Raw genomic sequence first — 25,149 nt, 5'->3', positions numbered from 1 at the left:
TAGGGTTATCTGAGATCCACATGTGTAAAATTTAATTGTTTAAGGGAGAAGGGAGGGGGGAGTGTGAGGCTGAAAAGATAAAAATCCACTTCAGCAATTTGTTCTGCCAAGAAAATACTTAAATGCAGAAAATGGTAAGTGAATGGTATCAAAGTTACTTGGGTCCAAAACACACAACACTCTGGCAATGTGTTTTAGATTAAGGACACACGTTTCAAAGGTTAAGAGGACTATTTCTTGGGCAGAATGCAGAACAAAGAATGGGCTGGAGAAGATTAGTAAACTGTGGCTCTTTAAAATACTAGTTTCTGCTGCAATTCACTTGGATAACTCAAAGCTAATTGGGACTAGACAAGAACCCAGACACTGAGCTGCTCTTATTTATTGTGACTTTGGAACAGGTTTAAATTGTTTTTCTTTTCTATTTTTTAAAAAAATTGTAAAGAGAAGTCAACAAGAGCTGATCCTGCTAAATACACATTGCCTGATCAAGGATCAGATTCTTGCATGTACAATTGCAGGAGAAACTATGCTCCTCGGGGTTCAGTGAACCATCTGGGTGGAGATGGCAATACGCATATCCATGCAAAGCAATTAGTTCCTGCCTGAAAGTGGTTGCACATGGCAAGAGTTAGGTTGTGGCAAAGGATGCCGGGAAATTCCATCGAAGTGGGGAATGGTACAAGGAATTGTGTCTGTTCAGGAATGGAAGCCAGGCAGGCAACTATGACCAGTCCACTCCCAGTCTGTTCTTATTGATGCTGTCTCCCCCACCCCTGAAATGGTGTGGAATCATGTAACACACCATGCGACAATCATGCAACAATCACATAATTAATTAAGTTATTAGATTTTACCACAGTAAACAGTGAGCTGAATAATGTGGTTTTCTGCAGAAGGTGAACTGCAGCGGAACAGAAATGGTGCAGCATATGATGGCCACAGGGTGGAAAATAAAATCAATGCTTTTTAACATCCCTAGTTGTGTCCAGTGTTATCAATACAAAAATCCTAATATTGAAGGGAGGTGGGTTGCTGCCAGAGGGTCTTTTCTGTGGTGGGTGCCTTCGTTGTGGAACACTCTTTCCAGAGTGGTTTGCCCAGTCCTTCCTGTACTGTTCTTTTGGCACCAGCCAATTTTTTATTTTCGTGGGCGTTAAAGATGCAGCTTTAATCCTGCCGATTCTCCCCCCTCCCGCCCCACCCCAGGTGGTTTCTAAAATTTACTTTCATTAAAGCCACATAATAAGAGAAACAATTATTGCAGAAGTTATTTGATTGTGCAAAATATAGAGCTAATGACTAAAGACCTGACATTTATCCCATATATTCATTCTTTTCTGCTTAGTACATATAATATACGGTGTGTGTGTGTGTGTGTGTGTGTGTGTGTTGCATCCAACACTGCCATTCTGCTCATGCAGCAGACCTGCTTGTGCAACGGAACTTCCCCCTCCTCTCCTCTTCTCTGCATCCCCCTTGCTCACCCACCAAGTCTGCACCAGAACGTTGACAGATCCTCTGGAGCAGATCTGGGGGGCATGTGAAGAAAGGAGAGGAAGGGAAAGTCATGCAGGGTATTGGATGCAGCTTTGTGACATTTTGTATTTACATTTTAATTTTAGATACCAAAAAAAATTAAACATGCCATTTTAATTGTCTTCTCTGCAGTATCCCTCATTTACAGAACATTCACCCCAAGGAGGTTTGCTTGGCATCTACCTTATCATTGTTTTAGAACCAGGACCAGGCAAAGGCAGCTTTGTTTTACCAGGTATTTGGGAGCACCAATGATATAATATTGTTCTGTTACATTTGTTTTTAATACATTTATGTGATTTAATTATTATATTTTTTACTTATCTGCAAATCACTTTGGGACTTTTTCTTTTATAACAACAACAACAACAACAACAACAACAACAACAACAACAACAACAACAATAATTACAGTATTTATACCCCGCTCATCTGGCTGGGTTTCCGCAGCCACTCTGGGCGGTTTTCAACAGAATATTAAAATACAGTACTACATCAAACATTAAAAGCTTCCCTAAACAGGGCTGCCTTCAGATGTCTTCTAAAAGTCTGGTAGTTGTTGTTCTCTTTGACATCTGGTGGGAGGGTGTCCCACAGGGCGGGTGCCACTACCGAGAAGGCCCTCTGCCTGGTTCCCTGTAACTTGGCTTCTCACAGTGAGGGAACCGCCAGAAGGCCCTCAGCGCTGGACCTCAGTGTCCGGGCTGAATGATGGGGGTGGAGACGCTCCTTCAGGTATACTGGACTGAGGCCATTTAGGGCTTTAAAGGTCAGCACCAACACTTTGAATTGTGCTCGGAAACGTACTGGGAGCTATGCACAAATTCACATATGAAACTCCTTGAAACTGACTCTGAGCTAGTGGTCTAACCAGCTCCGTATTGCGTACACTGGCAGTGGCTCTCCCAGTCCTACCTGGAGATGACATGGGGGACTGAACCAGGGAGCTTCTGCCTGCAAAGCAGTTTCTCTGCCACGAGCCACAACTATTTAATTCTTTTAGTAAGCCGCATGGGAATATGGTTGAAGGGTGGTGTAGAAATATTTATAACAAATAAAAGTTTGGGTAGATGAAGCGTGGTGCAGAGCTACAGTTTCCCAGTACACAGGAAATTCAACTTTGCATCTGTGATTTGGCCATGGGAATGCTGGTGGCTCTTGCATTACTTTCCACGCAGTTGGGGGAACTCTAATATTTTAAAATGCAGAAAACGCTTAAGTTCAGTTTAATGATACTGCTTAATAAAACATTAAGCAGATGTTTACCTGCTGTTAAGAATTTGTGCCTTGTAGCCTGGCCAGCATGCATATTTAAGGGGGAGGGGGGGTCATAGAAATGAGACCATATTGGTGGATAACTTCAAACAATTTGACAATACTTTTATAAAGCCATCAATAGAATTTTCTTTCCTTTTTTTTTTTTGAAAAAAGCATTTGATACTGATTATGCAGCCCATTCTGAAAGAGAAACACAAAGGCTTGCATCTTTAGATCTTTCGGTGAACTGAGAGCACACAGCATTAATAGCTGCTGCACAGCTGTAAATGAAAATTGACTCCAGATCTAACCCCTTATTTTCTGCCTCCCTTGGCACCCCAAAGAAACTCAAAATACTCACAGAGAATAAAAGGGGGCATTTGATATATGTGAAGGTGTCTCGGTGTGACTTCTACACCTTTGCCAAAGTATTCTGAAAACAATCAGCTTTGCAGAATGTGGATAAGCTTCTGAATGGAAGCTTTAATGCTGGGAGGGGTAACCTCAGGCCACAGGGGCTGAGTGAGATGCCCCAGGCCTTTCCAGCTGCCCTTGAGCCTCTCTCCAGGCCACACTTCTTTGCCACATGACCCTTACTGGTCATGTTTTGACCCTCCTTCAGTATTTTTGCCTGACTATAATGCACCTTGACCTCTTGCTTGCCTAGATAGAGGACTGAGAGGGATGTGTGAATGTGCATAGAAAAAATGCCTCCTTTGCAAAGGTCATGTTAACATCCATTACTCCACACATTTTTTTCTTCTGATCTGCCTACTGTGGAATGTGGCCAAGAAGGGAAAGAGGCCCTTAGGCTGGAAACGGGTTTGAGCCCTGTTGTAATGGGTCTCCTTTCATAGAAGTCACAATGAAATGGTGTCCACAGTGGCAACCAACCTTGATACCTTTGGTAAGATAGACTGAAGGAAGATCATACCTGAATGGAGATGTGTTTGATTAAGAAACTGCAAGAAGTAAAAAGGTACTCTCTTGAGTACTTTCATCAGGATAAAATAAATGCTGGTGTATCTGGAATGAAGGACAACTGACAAGCAATTGCAAAGTCTTTTGAGGTGCTACTCATTAGCTACCTAAATGGAAATGACATTTAGGTTCTGGGCAGGCAGGGATAAAGTGTTGCAAATATCATAAAAATTCATGCAGCTACATTAGGCATTTGAGAAAGCAGACTGGATGTCAAAAATGTTACCTGCTCATTATCGTCTTCATCACTGCTGAGTTTCAGATCATCTTCAAGCATTCTTTCAGGAGGGAAAAAAGACAAAGAAAGAAAAAAATGCAAGGTTATTTAAAATGAACAATGTTTGAGCCTCTCTTGAAAATAACTAAGCAATCTCTGTGCTAAAAACCAAAGCACATCTAGATTAGAGCTACTAAAATAATAAATCTGTGGAGCACATTCTACACGAATCTATTTATAGTATTCCATGCTATACCCATTGCATTTGTCTGTTGTTTTGGAGGGATAACCTTTGGAGGTTCTTACTCTGTATGTCCAAGTTAAATGCATAATATTAAAAACAGTAAGTAGTTAGCAGTCTTATGCAGGAGCTCAGTCTATGCAATGATAGATTTTGAAACAGCTGTCACATCAGAGACCAAGCTTTCTTGCCACTTGAACACAGGTTCTGATCACGTGATAACAACATCTTAAACCACCACTAGATTAGTTAATTCAGGGTAATGATCTGGCTCAGTGACATTTGAGGGAGTTCCCTCTCCCATGTGAACCTGCTAAGACATCCAGGTTTTCCTTAAAGACCCTGCTCCAAGTGTCCTGGCTGTTAGAAGGACAGGGTCTTCTCAGTGGTGGAACCAAAATTTTGAAACATCCTCCCTAGGGCTGTACATGCACACCAAAATAGTGCAGTTCTAGAGATTGTTTGAGCCCCTGTGTTTTTGACTACATTTTCAACTTAATGGGTTGGATTGCCAATCTGCCTGGAGGACCCTGTGTGAGAGGCAGGGAAAGAAATCTCTTAGGAGAGAAGCTGGGAGAAGAGAGGGATGCTCCTAGGTTCAAGGACACACCCTTTTGTGAACAGGGGAAAAGTTAAGATTTATCTGTGAGAGAGGATTCTGTACTTATTTATCTCTTCTATCTTTTCTCTGTTCTTTTATTCTTTTTCTTTTTATTATTTTTGTGTCATTACTTTGCATTTTATTGTAATGCGAAAAGTGTTAATAAAACTTTATCATGAAAATGTTGCCGATCTGATAATCTTTGAATTTTTTCCACTGGTTTTAAATAATACAGCCAGTAACCTTGTTGATTGCTGCATCAAAATGTGCTACATATTTTCATATTAATTTTATTTTAAATAAAAGTAACATTACTAACAGGGACGCGGGTGGCGCTGTGGTCTAAACCACAGAGCCTGGGGCTTGCCGATCAGAAGGTTGGAGGTTCGAATCCCCACGACGGGGTGAGTTCCCGTTGCTCGGTCCCTGCTCCTGCCCACCTAGCAGTTCGAAAGCACGTCAAAGTGCAAGTAGATAAATAGGCACCACTCTGGTGGGAAGGTAAATGGCATTTCCATGTGCTGCTCTGGTTCACCAGAAGCGGCTTAGTCATGCTGGCCACATGACCCGGAAACTGTACGCCGGCTGCCTCAGCCAATAAAGCGAGATGAGCGCCGCAACCCCAGAGTCGTCCGCGACTGGACTTAATGGTCAGGGATCCCTTTACCTTTACCTAACTTCACTAACAACAGAGGGAACTTATTTTCATTTTACATTAAAACTGTAAAATAGTTTGTTCTCTTTTATGCTCTGTGAAAATACATTTCTGTTCTTTATTTCAAGAAATGTTTGTTTACGTAACAATCACACAGAACAATGCAAAGAATTCCACAGGGATATTTACATTTAGTAAGTAACTCAATAAACAAAACTGGACAAAAAAGATGCTGATGACAAAAATGTTAGATGTGCAGCAAAGAATTAAGCACAGAAGCACCACTTTTTGATGTGCTGCTTATAAAAGGGTTAATAAAAGGCTGTGAAGATCAAAACATACTTTTAACATATAGCAATCCATGACTGCCATTTTCAATGTCAACAAAGAATTCTGTGGCATGATCTCTCTTGGGCTACAGCATACTATTTCTTTTCCATAAAGCAACCTGGAAGGTGGCTGCAAATATTTGAGGGTACAACTGAGCAAAATGGTCTGACAGCCACATAATAGGCAATTGCTTTCTGTTTTGAGAGAACCATTAAAGTTCAATTCAAGAAAAAATGCTACCATATTTCTTAATGAACTCGTTTTAACTCAGCAACTTTCCATTATGGTGTCCCTCTGAACTCTTGGTATGTAAAGTTCCATGGATACTATTAGCACCCCAAATTTTAAATCTATCTGTTTACTTTTTAAAAGTGCAAGAATGCATGTTAACTGGTTTGTAAGTCATTCGTCTTTCCCTGACCTCTGTTGTCGGGTGGCTCAGCTGTTACGAAATATCTAGACCTGAAACTACTGATCATTAACCTCTTAATCAATGACAGATGCCTCTGTCAAGTGCAAACCCGTAAACGTGTGACCAAGATCACAGATCTTTCTTTCTACCTAAAACAAGAGACCCTCAGCAAATATTAATCTTTAGCAGTTTGGATTTGGGGTGACAAATGGGTGCTCGTTACTTGTTTATCTAGCTGCCATCTTTGTTTCTACAGTGGCATTAGTCGCCCGTGATGTTCATGACAACAGACCACAGAACCTCTATTTACCCTTGATTTTTATCAGCATAGTACATTACACTCTCTTCAAAGGGCAAAAATGCCTTTAAGATTCAGTTACAAAAATAGCAGCCTACTGATAAGGCTACATCACAATGATGACCACCATTAGCTCCAGCCTAAATCCTTCCTTTAAAACTTACATCTCTTTTCAATATGTAAAAACTCTGTCTTTTAGAAGATTTTTTTAAAAGAATAATAATAATCTGTTCTGTGTTATTAAAAAAAATTATAAGGAGAGAAGCATGAAAATGATCTTCTTTTAATCATTTTCTGAAGGATCTCTTTCTTTATTGAGCACATTTTCTTTATTCTCTTACATGTTAAACATCCTTACTTGACACACTGTGGTAGAAACAAACAGAGTGGATAAAGGAAAGTGGAGATTAGACAAATGGAAAGAACAAAGGAAAAAAGAGGAAGAGATGATAAAACTGAACACAATGACTAAATGAGACAGAGCCATCTAAAGGGTCTGATGAAGAACTGTTCTTAAACACCACCATCCTACCAAGGGATGAGCAAATATGTCAGTTTTTGTTTCTCTCAGTTTTTCGGTTTTCCAGGCTTTAGTTTTCCACATTCCCACATCGGCTTGAGGGTTGTCGCTTTTTTAAAATGCCAGAGTGGCTTAACAGTCAATCCCTTCCCCCAGGGAACTCTGGGAATTGTAATTCTGGAAGGGGAATACAGGGTCTCTTAACAACTCTCAGCACCCTTAATATAAGACAGCTCCCAGAATTTTTTGGTGGAAGCCATGACTGTTTCAAGTGACACCATTTTGCTTTAAATGCATGGTGTGAATGTGGCCTTTAGCACTCATGTGCAAGCAATTAGTGATTTCATTGGATAACAACGTTATCTTCTACTGCCTGTAACTTTGGTGTTTCCATTCTAATGGCCATTGGATACAAACAATTAGACAATGAATCTCAGCCACAAAATTTGAAGCCAAATTACTTCAGGAACATAGAACACAGTCAGCTGCCTTATACTGGTTCAGAGCATTGATCCATCTAACTCAGTATTGCCTACACTGACTGGCAGAAACCCTCAAGAATTTCAGACAAGGAGACTCTCCCAGATCTACTTGAAGATGCTGGGGTTTTAACCTGGGACCTTCTGCATGCAAATTAGATGCTCTGTCACTGGGGATTGCCTTAGCAATCCCTGTGAAAACTAGTTCTGAACATGATGTTAACAACTCTCACGTGTCAATATACTATATACCAGGCACATCCAACTCTTAAGAGATAAAAAAACTGGCAGTGAACTATCTGTTGACATTGAAGGGAGGAGGAGTGTACATGGGCTGGGTTGGTGGAAGGCAAGGACTGACCAGAGTTGTTGAGTTTTTTTTAAGGGGATATGCCATACATTGCTAACTGAAAAATCAACATCAAACACACACCCACACCCCGAAATAGACAATCATCGTATCCACAATCGACTGCAGCAAACGCCAAACAACTACCCATGTAATGCGACAGAGGAACATAGAGAGGGGGAAAGGAGTGGAAACATTCCTTCCCTGGTGTCCCCCCTCTAGCGATCAATAAGGATCTCACAATCAACCACGATCTACCAGGATCACCCGGGGATCTATCCATCGATTGCGGTCGACTGGTTGAACATGTCTGCTATATACTAGCAGCAAATTTAGTTATGCAGCCAAAATAGTAGCATTAACAGCTTCAGGAGAATCTTGAGGTTTGAAGGTACACAACAATGGGGAGACCCTAAGTGGAGGATGGAGCTCAACACCAAAGGACTGGGAATGCTCAACTGGTGGGTTCAGAATATTGACTCTTGGAAGGATAGGAAAGGAACACTGAGTGGGATGGGGAATGGAATAGTGTGCTCTGAAAAAAGGTGGCAGCTAGGTAAAATACTGAGAACTTCATTATGTGTTCGTATGTTTGGAGGGGGGCTTGCATGTGTGCATAGACATATACATATAATACACCTTCACAAGATAGTAAAAGACAACGCTAGTGTGTGTCCCTCTCTGTGGGTAGACACACACACACACACACACACACACACACAAAAACAACAAATGGAGGCAGTGAAGCTAAATAAAAAGGGAAAACAGATTGCCTAAGAACGCGATCTCAAAGGATATTAGGAATTCACTTCATTTTCTATTCTTCTCTGACCTGACTGGCATTATTATTGAAAATACATATACTTGTTTGTCTTCTCATCCATAGCTAATACCCCATATCACTTGGGGGGGGGGAGAGGGAGGGAGCTTACAGAGGATATTTTGATCTCATTATTGGAGCAATGCCATTTACATCTGATAGTTAGCATATTCCTAGCCTGTTCCTTTCTGCCTTTCAGACTGGCAGGCATTAGGGCGGTCTATCAACATAAAGCACAGTTTCTAAAATTCTCTTCATAACACTCTGAATTTACATGCTTAGAACATGCACGGGAAATTACTGGGGAAAGAGGGCTAGGAATGTAATGAGGGAGTGAAGTACAGGAAGTGGTACTTCACTGAAACAGGACAGGAGAAAGAAGGTTATGGCTGAATACCTCTCCATCTCAAAATATTTTCCCAACCCACATGTGAAGTCTCACAGGCTTTTAACCTGTGAGTAATAATGAAGAGTTTGCCATTTCCCCATAGACATAGAAACCACTTGCATTTGTCATAGGCATTTACTGAGAATGATAGGTGCATGTGTTGTTAACATATACATATGTGTTTTGTGTGTGTGTGTGTGGACATCTACAAGTGGCAAACTACTCTTGCTATTTATGTGATTTTCACAGGTATTTTTCCATTGTAAAGCATGTGGCTATTGTTCCCATTTTACAGATGAAAATCTGAGTGACTTATTGAAGGCCAGAGAACAAGTTCCTAACAGAGACGGGAAATGAAGTTGTGAGTTCAACTCTGCATTCACTAAGCAATGCAGTCTTGGCCATCCTATAGATTCTACACCGGTTCACAGAATGTCCTTGACAAAGGAGACCTATACATGTATACTTGGAATCAAATCCCACTGTGCTTTCTCCACAGTATTTAGGATTTTATCAAGAGGAGAACCAGTGTGATGTAGCTGATAATGTTTGGGATTCACATCAGTCTGACCTATCTCTGAAGGTTGCTGTCAGGATTTTTTTAAAAAATTAACCACCACTGTGGATCGATTCCTGGGCTGTTTGAGGGAAGGTGGTGTACAACTGCAACTCTCATGGCTGCAACACTTAATCAGTTAGATTAGTTGAGACACAGCCTTAATGTCTACTCAGAAATCCCATCGAGTCCAGTTGGGCTTATTCTCAGACTGCAATTTCAGAAAACAAAAACCCATTTCCAACCAACTAACAACATTCTCCTGATTAACTGGGTTGCAGTCCCCCCTCCTTTAGAAAAACCCCCATTGTTTTTAACACCAGTAAAAGTTGCACACAGCAAACACCATCTTAAAAGAGGGTATTGGTCTGAAGGCACATAAGGTGGTGAAGCTAAGCAGGTCTGGGGATGGTTGATGCTTGGAAGGGAGACCAGCTGTGAACCACATGGATGCTGCCTTGGTGGTGCTCAATGATGAAAGGAGTTTGGGATATCAGTACCCAAAGTTATCTTACATAGGAGGAAATGCAACTTCTAAGTGCTACAATGACACATGTTGCATCATTTAAAAACAAGGGAAGTATGCTTCTTGTTTTCAGAACTATTGCTTTCATGCAGGTTCATTCTGTTTTAGGGATTTGCAACCTTCCTTTTGCGAACAGTGCTTCACAAAGCAGCTCGCAACATATACAAAATGCAAAGCCAAGCCCAAATACAATAGGAAACCATTTAAAATATCCACTTTGTGGCGAAGCTTTATAAAGAGAGTTAGACAAATTCATGGAGGATACGGCTGTCAATGGTTACTAACCCTGATAGCTAACTTCCAACTTGTACGGTTGGAGGCAGTATGTTTCAGAATACCAGAATACCAGCTGCTGTGAACAAGTGGGTGAGCAGAGTGTGCTTGTGCTCGTGTCCAGGTTGCAGACTTCCTACAGACACCTGGCTGGTCACTGTGGGACCAAGATGCTGGAGCAGATGTGCCACAGGCCTCATCCTGCAGGCTCTTCCTATGTCCTTCTCAAGTGCTTACTAAACACTTAACAACGAATGCAGATAAATTTATCAACTAAAACATAATATATCTCAACCAAAATTAATACAGTTCATGAACTTTGATTTTTTTAATTGGGTAACAGCTCTGGTAGATGACGGCGGTTTCCACCTTTTTTTTTGGCATAATAAAGCATTGTTCAGTGGGAATTTAAGGTTTCCTAAAAATGATAAAGTAGTAACTGATGGATTGCACAAATGTAAGGCTTGATTATAAAAAGTATTTATCAGATGTGTTTGTATGTGTGTTCATATTTTGTGGAAGAAACCCTCAAACAACTGATTTCTTAAGTAATTTTGTAATGCATTGGAGGTGTTTTTTTTTAGGCCGTTGTTGGGAACTCAAAACAAATGGCAGAGTAATCTTGAAGGAGAAAGAGGAGCCTTTGTTTTAAAACATTCCCTCTATAAATCTTGAAATTTGATATTCACTTGTTGGGCAAAATGTGCAAGTCATTTTTTAAACATTTCCTCTGAGAATTTGCAAGAGTTATAGTTTTTCTTTTTCTTTTTTAAAAAAACTTTTTAAAAAACTCGGGAGAATAAAAAGAATTTACAAGCATCATTTAGCTTGCTATTCAACAATTATAGACATATGCAACTGCATTTGATTAAACTTGTGTTTTATTTAATTTCCCCCTTTTGTTAATACAGTGGTGCCCCGCAAGACTAATGCCTTGCAAGACGAAAAACCCGCTAGACGAAAGGGTTTTCCGTTTTTCGATGCACTTCGCAAGACGAATTTCCCTATGGGCTTGCTTCGCAAAATGAAAAAGTCTTGCGAGTCTTGCAATTTTTTCCCCTTCCCCCCTTTTCTAAGCCACTAAGCCGCTAATAGCCTTTTAGCCGCTAAGCCGCTAAGCCTTTAATAGCCGCTAAACCGCTAATAGCGCTAAGCCGCTAATAGGGTTGCTTCGCAAGACGAAAAAACCGCTAGACGAAGAGACTCGCAGAACGGATTAATTTCGTCTTGCGAGGCACCACTGTACTGTACTTTGTTCAGTTTGAGCTACCTTACTGTTCTGAGGACAGCTCAGATCACCCCAGTCCAGCAAGGAAAATCTGTGCATGGAGACAGTATCCCATGCACCAATCCCATTCCTGGATTGGGTCCCTTACATAGAAATGTGTTTTGTGTGTATGGTCTCATTTATGCTAGACTACCCAGGCAGCTCCTCTTGCTGTATCAGGTGCTGTACAAGCAGCCCCTGGAGGTGACTGGAAAAGTCAGCTGTGATCACTAATTTGAAGAATGTGGCTTCATCATGTGGGCTGGGGCAGGTTTCTACCTCCAGTGATCAGTTTTTCTGTCTGCAAAATGGAAATAAACAGTGCTCTGCTTCACAGGGTCTCTATGAGGGTAGTTAGGGTTATAGAACAGTTTACAAATTAAGAACAAAGAACCTTAAATACTAACAAATATATTATGACATAAACTATCCTTATGCCATATGAAATGTGTTAGTTTTTATGATGCCACAAGATGGTTGTTGTATTTTTGCTAGAAGAGAATAACAAATCACCCCCCCCCGGAAAAGTTTTCATATTAATAATATTGTTTGCTGATATCATCATCATCGAGTAGTATCCAAATTTAGTCCTGCAGTAGATTCACTGAAGAAATGACTTAGGTCCATGGATTTAAGTGGATCAACTCTGAGTAGGACATATTAGAGACAACTTCTCTTAATGTATTAGTTGATTGACTCAGCTGTTAGTCAGGTCCATGAATTTCAGTGGGTCTGCCACCCACAGAGTGACTTACAAAATGTAGATGCATAAAGTCATGACATAAAATAGGAAAGAATGAAAACAGTACTAAAACTAATTAAAAATACCATGTATCTTATTGTGGTAAGCTGCCTTGAGCATCATTTTGTAGCAAGGTTGGATAAAAATTAAATGAATCACAGGATTGATTTTAAAATGTAATATTGATACAGCACCTTTCATATGAAAATTCATCTGAAGGAAATGTGAATTTGGTCATTGGGTTTTTAATTTTTTATTTATTTAAACCTCTTACAGATAAAATACCTGAAGTTGTTAACCACATTCTGTACAGTGACAGATAAGTGCAGGCCCCCCAGAGCAAGGAGAACATTTTGGGTTGACTGCCCTACCACCATGACAAACAGATTGGCAGAACTGAATCATGCAAGGGACATCTTTGGCAGCAGAGAAGAGGTGCAGAGGTAATCTGGTCAAGTCTTGGCAAAATTTCAGCTTGCACTCCAGGAGTGAAAACTGATTGTATGAGGCAGGCTGAGCTACTTTTTAATGATAACCAACAGTGTGATTGAATGGTATTAACTGTGCAACCCTAAACATGTCTATTCAGAAGTAAGTTCCATTGAGTTCAATAAGTTTACTCCCAGGTGAGTAAAATACAGCATAATTAGTGTATTTATTTAGGCGTTGCTTATGCATATGATTGGTTGTTGTTGTGTTTGGTTATGGCTTTGTTCGTTGAATATTACTGAATAGTGTTGATGTTGCTGTATTTTTTTGAGCCAATATCCCAAACACAGTACATCCTCCCATGTGTCATGCTGAACTAGTTGGTCATGGGAAGCTGTCCTATATCAGACTGAAACATTGCTTCACCTAAGCCAACACTACTTACTCTTATGGGTAGCAACTCTCTGGGTTCTTGCTACCCAATACTTTTCAGTGGTGGCTGGGAATGGCAGCAGCCATCCAAGGTTTCAGACAAGGGTCTTTACAGCCCTATCTGGAGACACCAGGCATTGGGATCTTCTGCTTGAAAAGTTGTGTGTTTTGCCAACAAGTTTCTCTGCAGCTAAGTCAAAGCTTTGCTCTTGTGAGTAAACCTTCAGAAATAAGTGGGTCCACTCATGGGCAGAAAACTGTTTAACTGACTTGCTCATTGCAGAGTGAGGCTTTTTCATTTGAAAGATGGAATCCGAGCAAAGCGATTCCAATGAAATTTCAGGAAATAGGAAAAGGCGAAGATCCTATATCTGGGAGGCCCTGCTTGATGCCTCCCAACCCCATGGGACTCATCCACTCTCTTTTAAAGTTCTCTCCTCTCAGCAAACTGATGAGGTAGAGGGAGATCTTATGTTGCTAAGAAACACTCCATTTTGTGTTGTCACACTCAATCTGCCTTAGCACCATATCAGTAATTAGTGTAATTACAGCTACTGAGAAGAAAGTAACCCCTGTGGTTATCTATTAGGTAACTCACAATCAGAGAGTGCACTTCATTACTCATCTCTCCATATCATCTCCTAATTTCAAAAGGATTAAACGAAATGAATTCTTTTAGCAGGAGAATGTCTTTATCTCGATGGCCATTAATCTCCCCATGTAAAAAGCTCTTCCAGGCAATTCAAATACCAAGTTGTTACTAAGTGAACGGAAACCTCAGCTCTTCTGATAGGTGTATCCCTTCCTTTCACAGAAGTAAAGATAAAAAGAGAAGTCAATCAACTGCAGTGATCTGTGTTCCAACAACAAAATGACCTTTGGAATTATGACATGCCATGGTATCTTTTTTCAGGCATCTGTAATCTGTGTTGTGTAAACACATATAGGTGATGTAGGGACAAGCATGCTAGCCCTGTCCCTGTCCCCCACCCCACTATGTTTATCTGGAATTGGAGGGTGACCTTTTGAAGCCAGGAACTTAATCTACTTGTGTAGATGTTGGTAGGTATGTTGAATGTTGATCATTTCAGAGGAATTCGGGGAATGGCCGAAAACTGAAAAATATGTTAGTGAATGTTGAATTGTACCTAAAAGTGATAGCTAGCACTCAGTCACTCAATGGTGTATGTCCAAAAAGGGGGGGGGAGGATATACAACTAATTTTAGAAATTTACAAACTATATATGGGAATGTAAATTTTCACTAACTTTTGAACATTCATTAACGTATAATAGTTGTTGAAACAGAAAACAATGGCATACTTCATGAGACTGTCTTTCAGCTGTGTGGAAGACACACTTCGGATAATGCGAGAAATGGATGTTGCCAGAAATCAGTACCAAAGGATAACAGGGGAGTAATTTTTCCATATGGCTTAACTCTACCATGTAATCCAAAATACATGTTCACAGAGGAATTGGTACAGTCCTGCTATTCACAGTGGACTAATCTGATGTTGATAAACTTGCTTGTGGATTGGAATGCAACTATCAGTCAGACTGCACCACTCTCCAGGTTTGTAAGATAGTTGCAGTCCCCAAAAACATGCACAAAAATACGTCTCTTAAGGAACAAATGCATACATAACAGGTATTTTAGATTCAAATGTAAACAATTATTTTGCACATTCTTTCAGGAAGTCTGCAAAATTTGGCACAGAATAGACATTTGAAACTGACATAAAATGGACTTAGGCTGATCTGTCCATAACTAGCCATATTGCCACATGTCATTGCTACATGTCATTATGATCAGGCTTCATAATAGTGCTTTCATGGGAACACGGGAAGCAGCTTTATACTGAGTCAAACCACTGGTCATCTAACACTCTATTTTCATTACACTGGTGGCCAGTGACTCTCCAGAGTTACAGATCAGTGTCTTTCCCAGCTCTAACTTAAATATGCTGGGGACTGAACCTGGGGCATTCTGCATGCAATGCATGTGTTCTGCCACTGAGCTACAGCCATTCCAAATCTCAGATCCAAACAACAACAACAAAAAGATTCAGCTCCTCATGCTGCAAAATTTCCTGACAATATACCACAACTGCCTTTTCAAAATTACACTGATAATGTATTTCATATACTGAACTGCTCTAATGCTGTACCATGTCATGGCTTTAAGTCAGGGGTATGCAGGGTAAGATGGAGATCTTCGAGACAGACTAAACACTATGGAAAGGCAGGGACAGCAGCAGGTGGTATGTCCACAGAACCCTGACAAGTTAGGTTGGGCAATGTCTGCAGGACGTATACAGCCACCCAGAGCCCTCAGATGTCTGTGGAGGCCACCAAAGTCCAGCAAGGCCCTGACTTTGTAGGATCAGAAGCATCCCTTTAAAGGCTCACTTGTCCATTTAGAACCTTGCCCTTTTCCAGCCACCTGTGACCTTCCAGCGGGTCTGTCTGGGGCCAAATGATAGCATGGAACAATTAAGCAAAAATGAGAACTTCCCCCTAACCAACAATCTGTGAAGCTGAGTGTTATGCATGTACCTGATTCAGATGTTTAGGAACATGTATGTACATAACTGCTGAGACATATCTGGAGTTATATTAGGACTACTTGAATATACTTCAGACATTGAAAATAAACTCTGATGTGTGTGTGTGTGTGTGTGTGTGTGAGAGAGAGAGAGAGAGAGAGAGAGAGCTCATTTGGTGGGGTAAGCTAACACGTTGTCTTTGATGAGGTGGGCTGGAAGATGATCCTCTGAGCAGGGATGTCACAAGAAATCAAATAGGGTTGCCTGAAAAACACTAGTGGCCCGCTGGTTATGCTCACTGAGCTGTGCAGTTTTTTGGATCCTAGCCTATGCTTATCCAAATGCAAATCCCACTGATTTTAATTAGATTTCTCAGAAAGCAAATATAGTACTGCAGATCACTGCAATATAGTTTTGATTAGAGGGTTGCAATGATGCTATCTGCACACTTTCTAACTGCTTCACTAGGCGGCTGAAACCTGCCTTTTCTGACAGGTTTCTGATATTTATTTATTTTGAAATGAGGAAAACCAACATGCACACAGAAGCACTCACCCTGTACCACAACCACACAAACCTGCTACTCATCCTAGACTGCTACACAGCAGATAAGCCACCCACTCACACTGCAACCACACGAACACACACCACACACATACCAACTGCCCCCCCCACACTGTGGTCACACACATATATACACTGAAATCACCTAAACAGGCCACACATCTCAGACTGCAACCATACGCACAGACCAAACACCCATTGCTCCACACAGCCCTTCACAAGGAAAACTGGTGATGGACATGCACAATCTATACCTGAAATCTGTATTTAAAAAGAGCTCTTGTTAAACATGAGGGGGGCATTGTTGCAATGATATGTATGTATAGGGGGACTGATCCAGATTGGGATTCTAGCATGGGGGGGGATCTAGGTGTCAGGGACTGTCTGGCTGATGAAGAGTGGTAGGATACGCCAGCCCGAGAACCCCCAGGGATGATGCAGAGGAAGAAGACTTAGACGTAGGACAGTGGTGGTGGGACACTGAGGACCAGTCTGCGGAAGGGACAACCTGGGAGGTGATAGAAGCAGGAGGTTTGAGTGAACATGGGGGCGGTACAGAAGGAGAAAGCCGTTTCAGGACAGGGCTGGGCACCGAGGTCTCAGTGTGAGCGCAGACTCTGGGCATCTACACTGGTTGGATATAACATTAAAGATGCTTTTTAAAAATGTGACATCAGAGGATGCTGTAAAGCAGCGATCCATCGGCAATGGGAAATTGCATTGAGGGCTATATTACTTTTATCAGTGTGGATCCAGCCTCAGCCAGAGAGGAGCCAGATGCTGCCTCAGACAGCCCTTCTTCAGCTAGCTCTTCTCCTCCACTGATACCCAGATCATGACGAGCCTTGCACATTTCTGAGCAATGGGCCAGAGTTTACGGCTGCTTGGGAGGAGTCCAGAGGGAGAGGGCTAGAGAAGGAAGGAGGGGCCAGACACCATTCCCAGCAATGTCTTCAACTAGGGCAGGTTGGATGTTGTGTTTTCACTTTTGTGAATTAAAGCTGTCTGCAATCTGCATTTCGTCCTCTTCCTGACCTGTTGATGAATCTGCATTCTTGACAGTCTGTTGACACTACGGGGGCTTTGACACGTTGCCTACTGTTGTGTTCCTGGTCCAGGTTGCTAAGAAAAGGAGCATCTAAGGTAATGTGTGACTGCCTTTCTGCAGATCGGGATAAAGAGTTATTGAGAACATTGGAAGCTGCCTTATAACAAATCAGATCATTGGACTATCTAGGTCAGTAGTGCCCACAGTATAAGACTCTGCATTGACTGCCAATAGCTCTCAAGAGTATGCTTTGGAAAGCCACTGCCACTCGCAGCAGAAAGTATTTGGATAGATGGACCAGTGGGATGACCTTAGTTTAAGGTAGATTTATAATACGTAACCTGGAACACCAACCTAGAATGTTACTGTGCGACTGAGGCAAATGAAGCAAAGTATGTAGGCTGGTTACTTACAAGTCACAACAACGGGAGGACAGGCATCTGCATGCAATTTGCATTTGCTAATTTATATACAAATTCAGCAGTATCTGCCATCATTTAAATAGAAATGCAACCAACCTTAATGGGGTGGAGAAGACTGACTAGCTGGCTTGTATACCTTGTCCATCTGCTGTCCAGGTGATAACTGCTAATGGGTCATTTCAAGTCCCCCTGCTGTCCCTTCCTAAGAATTATTGTCTTTAAACTGTACCTGGACTAGACAGTGCAACAGTAAGAGGATGCCTTTAAATAGAGGACTGATCTCTGAATAGCCTTTCAAGCAGAGGGGTGTCCTCAGTGAAACAGGACACCTGGCACTCCTATAAAGGTATGCGTGCTGTTCATGGTGCAGTTAACTAGAGAGAATAAGGGGCAACTGCACATAAATCACAAGAGTATCCCTCTTAAAAAGAAAACACAAAAGATAAATGAAAACATATTTGTTTCAACTTCCACATTTTGTGTTTGATTGAGATACTATTTTTTTCCCTTGGCAAGCTCTGTAAATGTAATATTGCTTGATAACCTGATTGAAAAATTTGATCCTATTGTTTTATAAGGGGCTCCAGCCTGTCTGAGCACATTTTACCCCTGAGTAACAGTACAAGGCTTGTATTTCCCTAGGCAGTTCAAAACTTTTGTTGTTGTTGATGTATTTGGCTGGAGCCCCAATCTTGAGCTGCCTGGAATCCAGGAGAATTTCCCTTCAGCGTGGTGAATTGTGGCTGTGAAAGGAATTCACAGCCCCTTCTGTGCTAGTTATCCATGTTTCACGATATAGTTAGCTCTTGCAGAAAGTTTGTTTACCCTGCAGTATTATAGCATATGAGGTTTATGTTGTTGTTTGTTAAAAAACAACAATGCCACATTGGGCTTGGGGTTCAGAATGGCAAATTATTATTTCCTATGTCTTTTCAAAGACTGTTTTCACCGACTTCTGACGTTTGTTTTGTTGTCTAGCTAAATACTTGGTTACCTGCCTGGAGAACACCAACGATGAAGACACAGCGATAGCTAATTAGAGAGGAATTCTAATGAAAGGAAACGTGTGTGTGTGTGAAAAGAAAGTAAAAACCTTAATGCAATCTGTACCATATCTTCAAATAGTAACATATAATCGCCAAGGAAGAAATCTAACGCCAATCAAAACAGGCATTAGAAAAAAAGCCCAACCAACCAGCTGAAAAATACTTAGTAATCAACAGTGGGGAACCTGAGGTCAAAATCCATGTTAAAGATAGGAATGTAGGAAGCTCGCTTATACCCAGTTGACCATTGGTCCCTCTAACTCAGTACTGTCTACACTGACTGGCAGATGCTCTCATGGTTTTAGGGAGCCTTTCCCAGCCCTCTCTGAAGATGCTAGGGATTGAACCTTGAATTTTCTGCATGCAAAGCAGATGCTGTATCTTGAGCTATGGCCCTTCACTGTAAAGATAAAGGACCAAACTGCAGAGCTGGAGTGCGTCTCAAGCATTAACACCTGGACAGTAGTCTGAGCACAGCTTCTCCTCTGTGGACCACACCATGGAGCACACAGTCTCCTTCACACGCGTACAATGAGAACATGCAATGCTTATGCAAATCTAATGCCATGTCTCTCTGTCTGGTCCTCTGGATTCTCCATAGGGCATGCCCTTCCCAGGCTCCTCCCCCTCCACAACCCAAATCTGAACCTCTATTTATAGTTTTTGCCTGTCTTGATCTATGATGATCCCACTTGCTCGCCCTGGATGTAGAAGTCGTGCAGGCCACATCCATTGATTGATCCACTTTTGACCATGGGCCCAACCATTTTTATGTGGGTGTCAGCTGCCTTTGCTAGTTGTCAGTACTGGTTCTCTTCTCCAACCATGAAAAGTAACAGCTATAGCAACGCATTGTAAAATATTATTTTAACCAGGTTGGATCACCCTGCTCTTCTTTAACAATGATTTGGGGATCGTCTCCCCACTGTGGAAGAGTGGCAACTGACACCATATGTGACAGGGGGAAGCTATGCCAGTTTCCTAAGTTTATGGAGGTAGTGAGTCTAGTGACAGGTGGAAACCCTCCCAGATATACTGTATCATCATTAACCAGCACATTCAACCTCTCTTGTCTCTAGGTAGGGTGGGAAAAAGCCACAGCACAACAATATTGAGCTGGTTGGACCAGTGATCTCAGTCAGCATAGATAGGCTCCCTGTTTTATCCCTGTTGCATGCCTTGGGAACACCTCAGAACCCTGGGGTCTTTGGGGTTCCCCTCACTCCCATTCAGAACCCATAATCTCTTCAAAAAGACTCCAAAAAGGCACCATAAATAATGAACTCCCTCAGTCCTTTGGGTGGATCCAAATCCACATCTTGATATCTGCGCCATCAGTAACCATGTCTAGAATGAGATAGAAAATGGCCAAAATCCTGCTTCAGACCATTAAGCCAACACATGCTGCTTCTTTTGGCCCACTTCACTCAGCTGAGGATAATCTGGACAGGGAAACAAGTCACTCAGGTAATGTGCACCTCTGCCCTATGGGCACAATCTTCCTTCTTTAAGCTTTGCTTCTTCATTACCTATAGCCCTCCTTAATATTCAGGGATAACCTTCACATCCTTAGGCAGGGTGTAGTCTGCAAGTGATCAAAGGTGTTAAATTAAAAGCAACTGCAAAGATTCAGAACTCTGAGCAATTTCCTTGGTAGCATTTCAATTTCCTCTGTAACCACAGTAAGGAAATATCTATGCGTCTTAGAAGACCATGTGCACTTTATGACACTGCATCATTTCCACACCAAGTAAAAACAAACAAACAAACAAACAAACAAACCTCAGTCCCATCTCCAGAAGTAAATAAGTCATGTCATTGTGATTGGGCCCTAACTCGTTGCTCTTCCAACAAGCTCATGCAGATCACATTGGTTTCAAAGGGGGACTCTGGTTCCCTCTCCCGCTTGGGGCTACTGCAAAGCAAACAGGGGCTTCCCCTCTGCTTTGAGTCCACTTGTTGTTGTTGTTTTTAATCGACCACCCATCAGGGCTGAATTGCCTTGTAACTGTCACCCACATGTTCCTTTGACAGAGATAGCTACTACTGTTAACATGAGCCTTCACTTCAGCCCATTTAACTTCCCTGCATTTGACAGCTTCACAATAGCCACCTTCCATCCATAGAAAATTGTGATTTAGTAGAATAGGGGATGTGGGACAATAGTCTGATCTGTCACTCAGTCTCCTGTGAGTTTTCTTGGCATAAAGTTCTTCCACAATGCTACAGGGATGAAATACTATGGGAATTAAAGATGGCTATCAACACACACACACACACACACACACACACACACACACACACACAGTTACATGTTCCAGGAGAATCTAAGGATGTCAGGGTTGTATACAAGTATGATATTCTCAAAGTAGACCCATAGAAATTATTTTATCAAAGCTAGTCATGTCTATCAATTTTCAATGCAACCCTCAGTTGAAGAAAGATATGTACAAAAAAAAGACAGGCCTTTCTTGTCAGTAAATACTTTTTGACATGGCAATAAAAACCCCCTGAATTGATTGATTTTTTAAAAAACACACACATCCATGCCTTTTTTTTAAAAAAAAACACACCATATTCTTCCAAAGCAAAGATTTAGTTTTTGTTCATCCTTAGTTATTCACCCTGTAATTGTTCCACAATTGATCTATAACAGCTCTAAAGTGGGAACTGTATGTCATGAGTAAAACCTTTAAACCTTTCATTGTGTTACTCGTTTCTCATTTTCCACATGTGTTGGCATGAAAAGATATTGATAAATAAAGAACCTATATGTTCTCTCTTGTGGACAATTAAAAAACTTCCAAATTACACTACACTAGGTCAAAAAATCTCACTACAAATTTCACTGTGTGCTTTGAGTAAAGCAGTTGTGGTTCATATGCAAGGATACTTCCCTTAAAATATATAAATTTGTAATTCATTAATTTAGTTCTTCTAAATTTTGCAATCTCCTCCTCAGGAGGGAAAACAGTCAAACCCAGGAGGATATAACTATTTGTTCAACTTTTAAAACATTTTTATTTTCAATTTTTTAAAAAATGAAGATGCTCAATCAACTCAGTTGACAAATGGTGGGGTGCTTGTTGGTATATTTTTAAATACAACCCTATTGCAATGTGAAACAAATTATCTGAATGGGTTAATGGAAAAGGTAGATATCACACTGATAGTACATGAAAAGCAGCAGGAAAATCTGCAATCTACTGTTGAAGATGGAGTGCAGTCTCTCATATTGCAGATTGGTTTCATAGAATCTGCAGTCTTGCTATGAAGGGGAAATGGAGACACTGGTCTGGTTCTCATGTTACGCTAAGCCTAATCTCGGCTTACCAAGACTCCATGTGTTGTCTAATGGGCGTTCATACTTACACCCTCCTCTTCACTAACCATAACCTGTAGCACTTGGTATTCATAGCTCTTCAGGGAGCTCTGGACACACATTTGCGAAATGCAATTCAGCCATCCAAAAGTTGGAAAGCAGGTGGACACCCAGTGGTGGCTGGTGCTTATTGGGACTGGCAGAGCAGAAAGCAAAGAGTCCAACAGCAAATGGAGTCAATGATGGGCAGAGCCAACTAATTCTAATTCTTCCCATTGTCCTCACAACAGAGCTCTATAAGGGCATCACTGAAGAGGAGGAAGCTGACAGTTATTCCACCCCTTGGACTGGGTGTAAGAAGGAAGGCAGGCGGAGGCAGGCCAATGGAAGACTGGAGGTTGTGGGACAGTGCCCCATTAGCTCACTGCTGCCTCTGAAACAGTCTACCTGTAATTCAGGATTCAAATGTACCATCCAAACTGATCAGTTCCTAAATACAGTGCCATCCTACCCACCATTAAATGAGTAAGAAACTTGTCAGGCCATATTATAGTTAATGATGGCTAAACACAATAGACTTCTCTCCTCTTTAGAGCTCCTTGCCTCCATTCCATCTTTTTCTTAGAATGGTTTACATTAGAAATGATATTACATGAAAAGCTTCTATATTGTTTATGGGGAGAAAAAAGCTTCCCCTCTCAAAGGGTAGCTAACACAAAGCTTTATCTGATTTATTCAGCAATCTATATAAATCTGCTTTTATGTTTTATTTGATTCCAGCCATTAGCCTGTGCTAGGAAGTAATACTAAAATATACATCATATCAGCAATTCAGCCGACTACATCACATTAATCTACATAAATCTATACCTGTTTGCAGGGCCTGTTTCAGGCTAACCTCACAGCTCAGAAAAGGTGGGGGGGGAGAGAAAGAGAGAGAGAGATTACAGTAATTCCACTTGTGGGTTTTCTAGGAAAAATCAACGTTTTCCCTTAGCTACTGGCAGGAATACAAATGTTCTGAGCTTTAAAAAATCTTGTGTTTAAATTAACTGCATCATCATTAACAAGGTTTTATGTTTTCAATTTCAGAACAAGAAATTGCATATTATGACTAGTATTTCCTCTGTATGATTGATTTCAAGTTAGGGACTTGGAACGGGAAATCATTTTGGAACAGAATATACAACTGTGCCCCTTACAAAAGCTTAAGTCACTCATATTAGCCTAAAGAATAAAATAAAATGTGGGTAGGAGATTAATTCTACTTTGAAACACTGACAGAGGCCAGCTGTCAGTGTTGAATGTTTGTTTTAAAGAATTTTAATCCTTTTCTTCTTCTTTTCATGGTTGATTGTTCCCAGGTCATTTAGAGATCAGTGCCCAAAATTTGTTCGGAATCTGGAACCAGGTATTCTTATTTTTACTGAGGGAATAAACTATGCAAATATATGTAATACTTAAATTTCATGTATTTATTTAAAGCTGTTTTTAGCCTCATCATTTAGCCAAAAAGGCTCCCAGAGAAGCTTATGCAATACAGTGGTACCTTGGGTTAAGTACTTAATTCGTTCCGGAGGTCTGTTCTTAACCTGAAGCACCACTTTAGCTAATGGGGCCTCCTGCTGCCATCGCACCGCCGGAGCACAATTTCTGTTCTCATCCTGAAGCAAAGTTCTTAACCTGAAGCACTATTTCTGGGTTAGTGGAGTCTGTAACCTGAAGCGTATGTAACCTGAAGCGTATGTAACCCGAGGTACCACCGTATCAGAAAGGGGGGGGGGAAGGAAGCCTGTGGACTCAGGTTTACAATAAAAAGGCTGCTTTTGACCTATAAAACCTAAGACAACAGCGTAAGGACACAATGATAGCCACTAGTTTCTATTTTCTCAGACACATTGATGGTATCAGAACTTGCCAGTGTGCTACTTAGTGAGAGAGGTCTGGGCCTTCATTTTCCATACTTGACTTCATTATCAAACTGGCCTTCCAGGAAATATAGTTCCTGACTTTGATAGTATTTAGAGTGCCTGCACAATCCGTTTCCATTTAGTTTGGAAAAGAACAGGGCTGGGATCCAAAGAACTACATGAATGGTTCAGTTCAAGAAGTGTACTGTTCCCACTCAGATGGCTCCCCATTCAACTTTGAGAAGAGTCTCTGGAGGCAGATGATGCAGTCATATTGCAGAAGGTAAGCAATTCTGGGTCCAGTTAGTACCTGGATGGGAGACCACTTGGGAACTGTGTGTCTGGGAGGAAGGTGAGATATAAATGTTTGCTTTTTTAATTGGATAATTAAGAGGTAGGCTCTTGACAACAGCTGAGTGACCATAAGCTTGTAAAAACAATCAATGGTTTTGGAAATCTATTCCTGAATGTGGCGCTGTGGCAGAATCAGTTTGTCAGGAGGGGAGGGGCTGCTATGCTAGCTTCCCAGCAGGTGGGGCACTGTTACATATCAGAAGAGAGAAGGACAAAGTGATGGGGTGGTCCATGAAGTGCAAACACATCAGCAGGCAGGAGTGCCAACTTGAATAAAATATTGGGAGAAGGCACGCATGGACACATCATTTGAATGACAATGCCCATCAACTTGGGTGGGCCCTGGTCCCCTCAAATATGTCAACAGCAGTGCCTGATTGGCTCCCCCAACGCAGGGTGCTCTTGTCAATGCCCCCCCCTTGCTAGTGAGTCAGCCCTTGGCAGATTGCTGACCATGCCAATTATTGGTGCCAGCCCTGTGACAAAATGTACAACTCGGTTCCCACTAGCATTTCTTTATGTGACAGCATAGTGAGAGCAGAATTGTATGAGAAGCATGCGTTGGCTCTGTATTTGTTCCTAAACCGAACTCATGTAAAGTATGGAAAGGGTAAAGTCTCCTA

General features: G+C 41.3%; 1 protein-coding gene across 6 annotated transcripts in view; it reads right to left on the bottom strand.

Moving 5' to 3' along the window:
* Window positions 1-25,149, bottom strand: part of AFF2 (ALF transcription elongation factor 2) — a 401,939-nt gene that overhangs the window by 102,446 nt on the left and 274,344 nt on the right. For all 6 annotated transcript variants that reach the window (XM_082207167.1, XM_082207166.1, XM_082207168.1 and 3 more), the window contains one exon: window positions 4,004-4,055. In XM_082207167.1, coding sequence (XP_082063293.1) covers window positions 4,004-4,055 — 52 coding nt within the window. The remainder of the gene's footprint in view (window positions 1-4,003; window positions 4,056-25,149) is intronic.

This window comes from Podarcis vaucheri (assembly GCF_965113315.1).
Source record: "Podarcis vaucheri genome assembly, chromosome: Z".
NCBI lineage: Eukaryota > Metazoa > Chordata > Lepidosauria > Squamata > Lacertidae > Podarcis > Podarcis vaucheri.
Note: the sequence above shows the minus strand (reverse complement) of the source record. Positions and strands in the feature narration are given on the sequence as shown.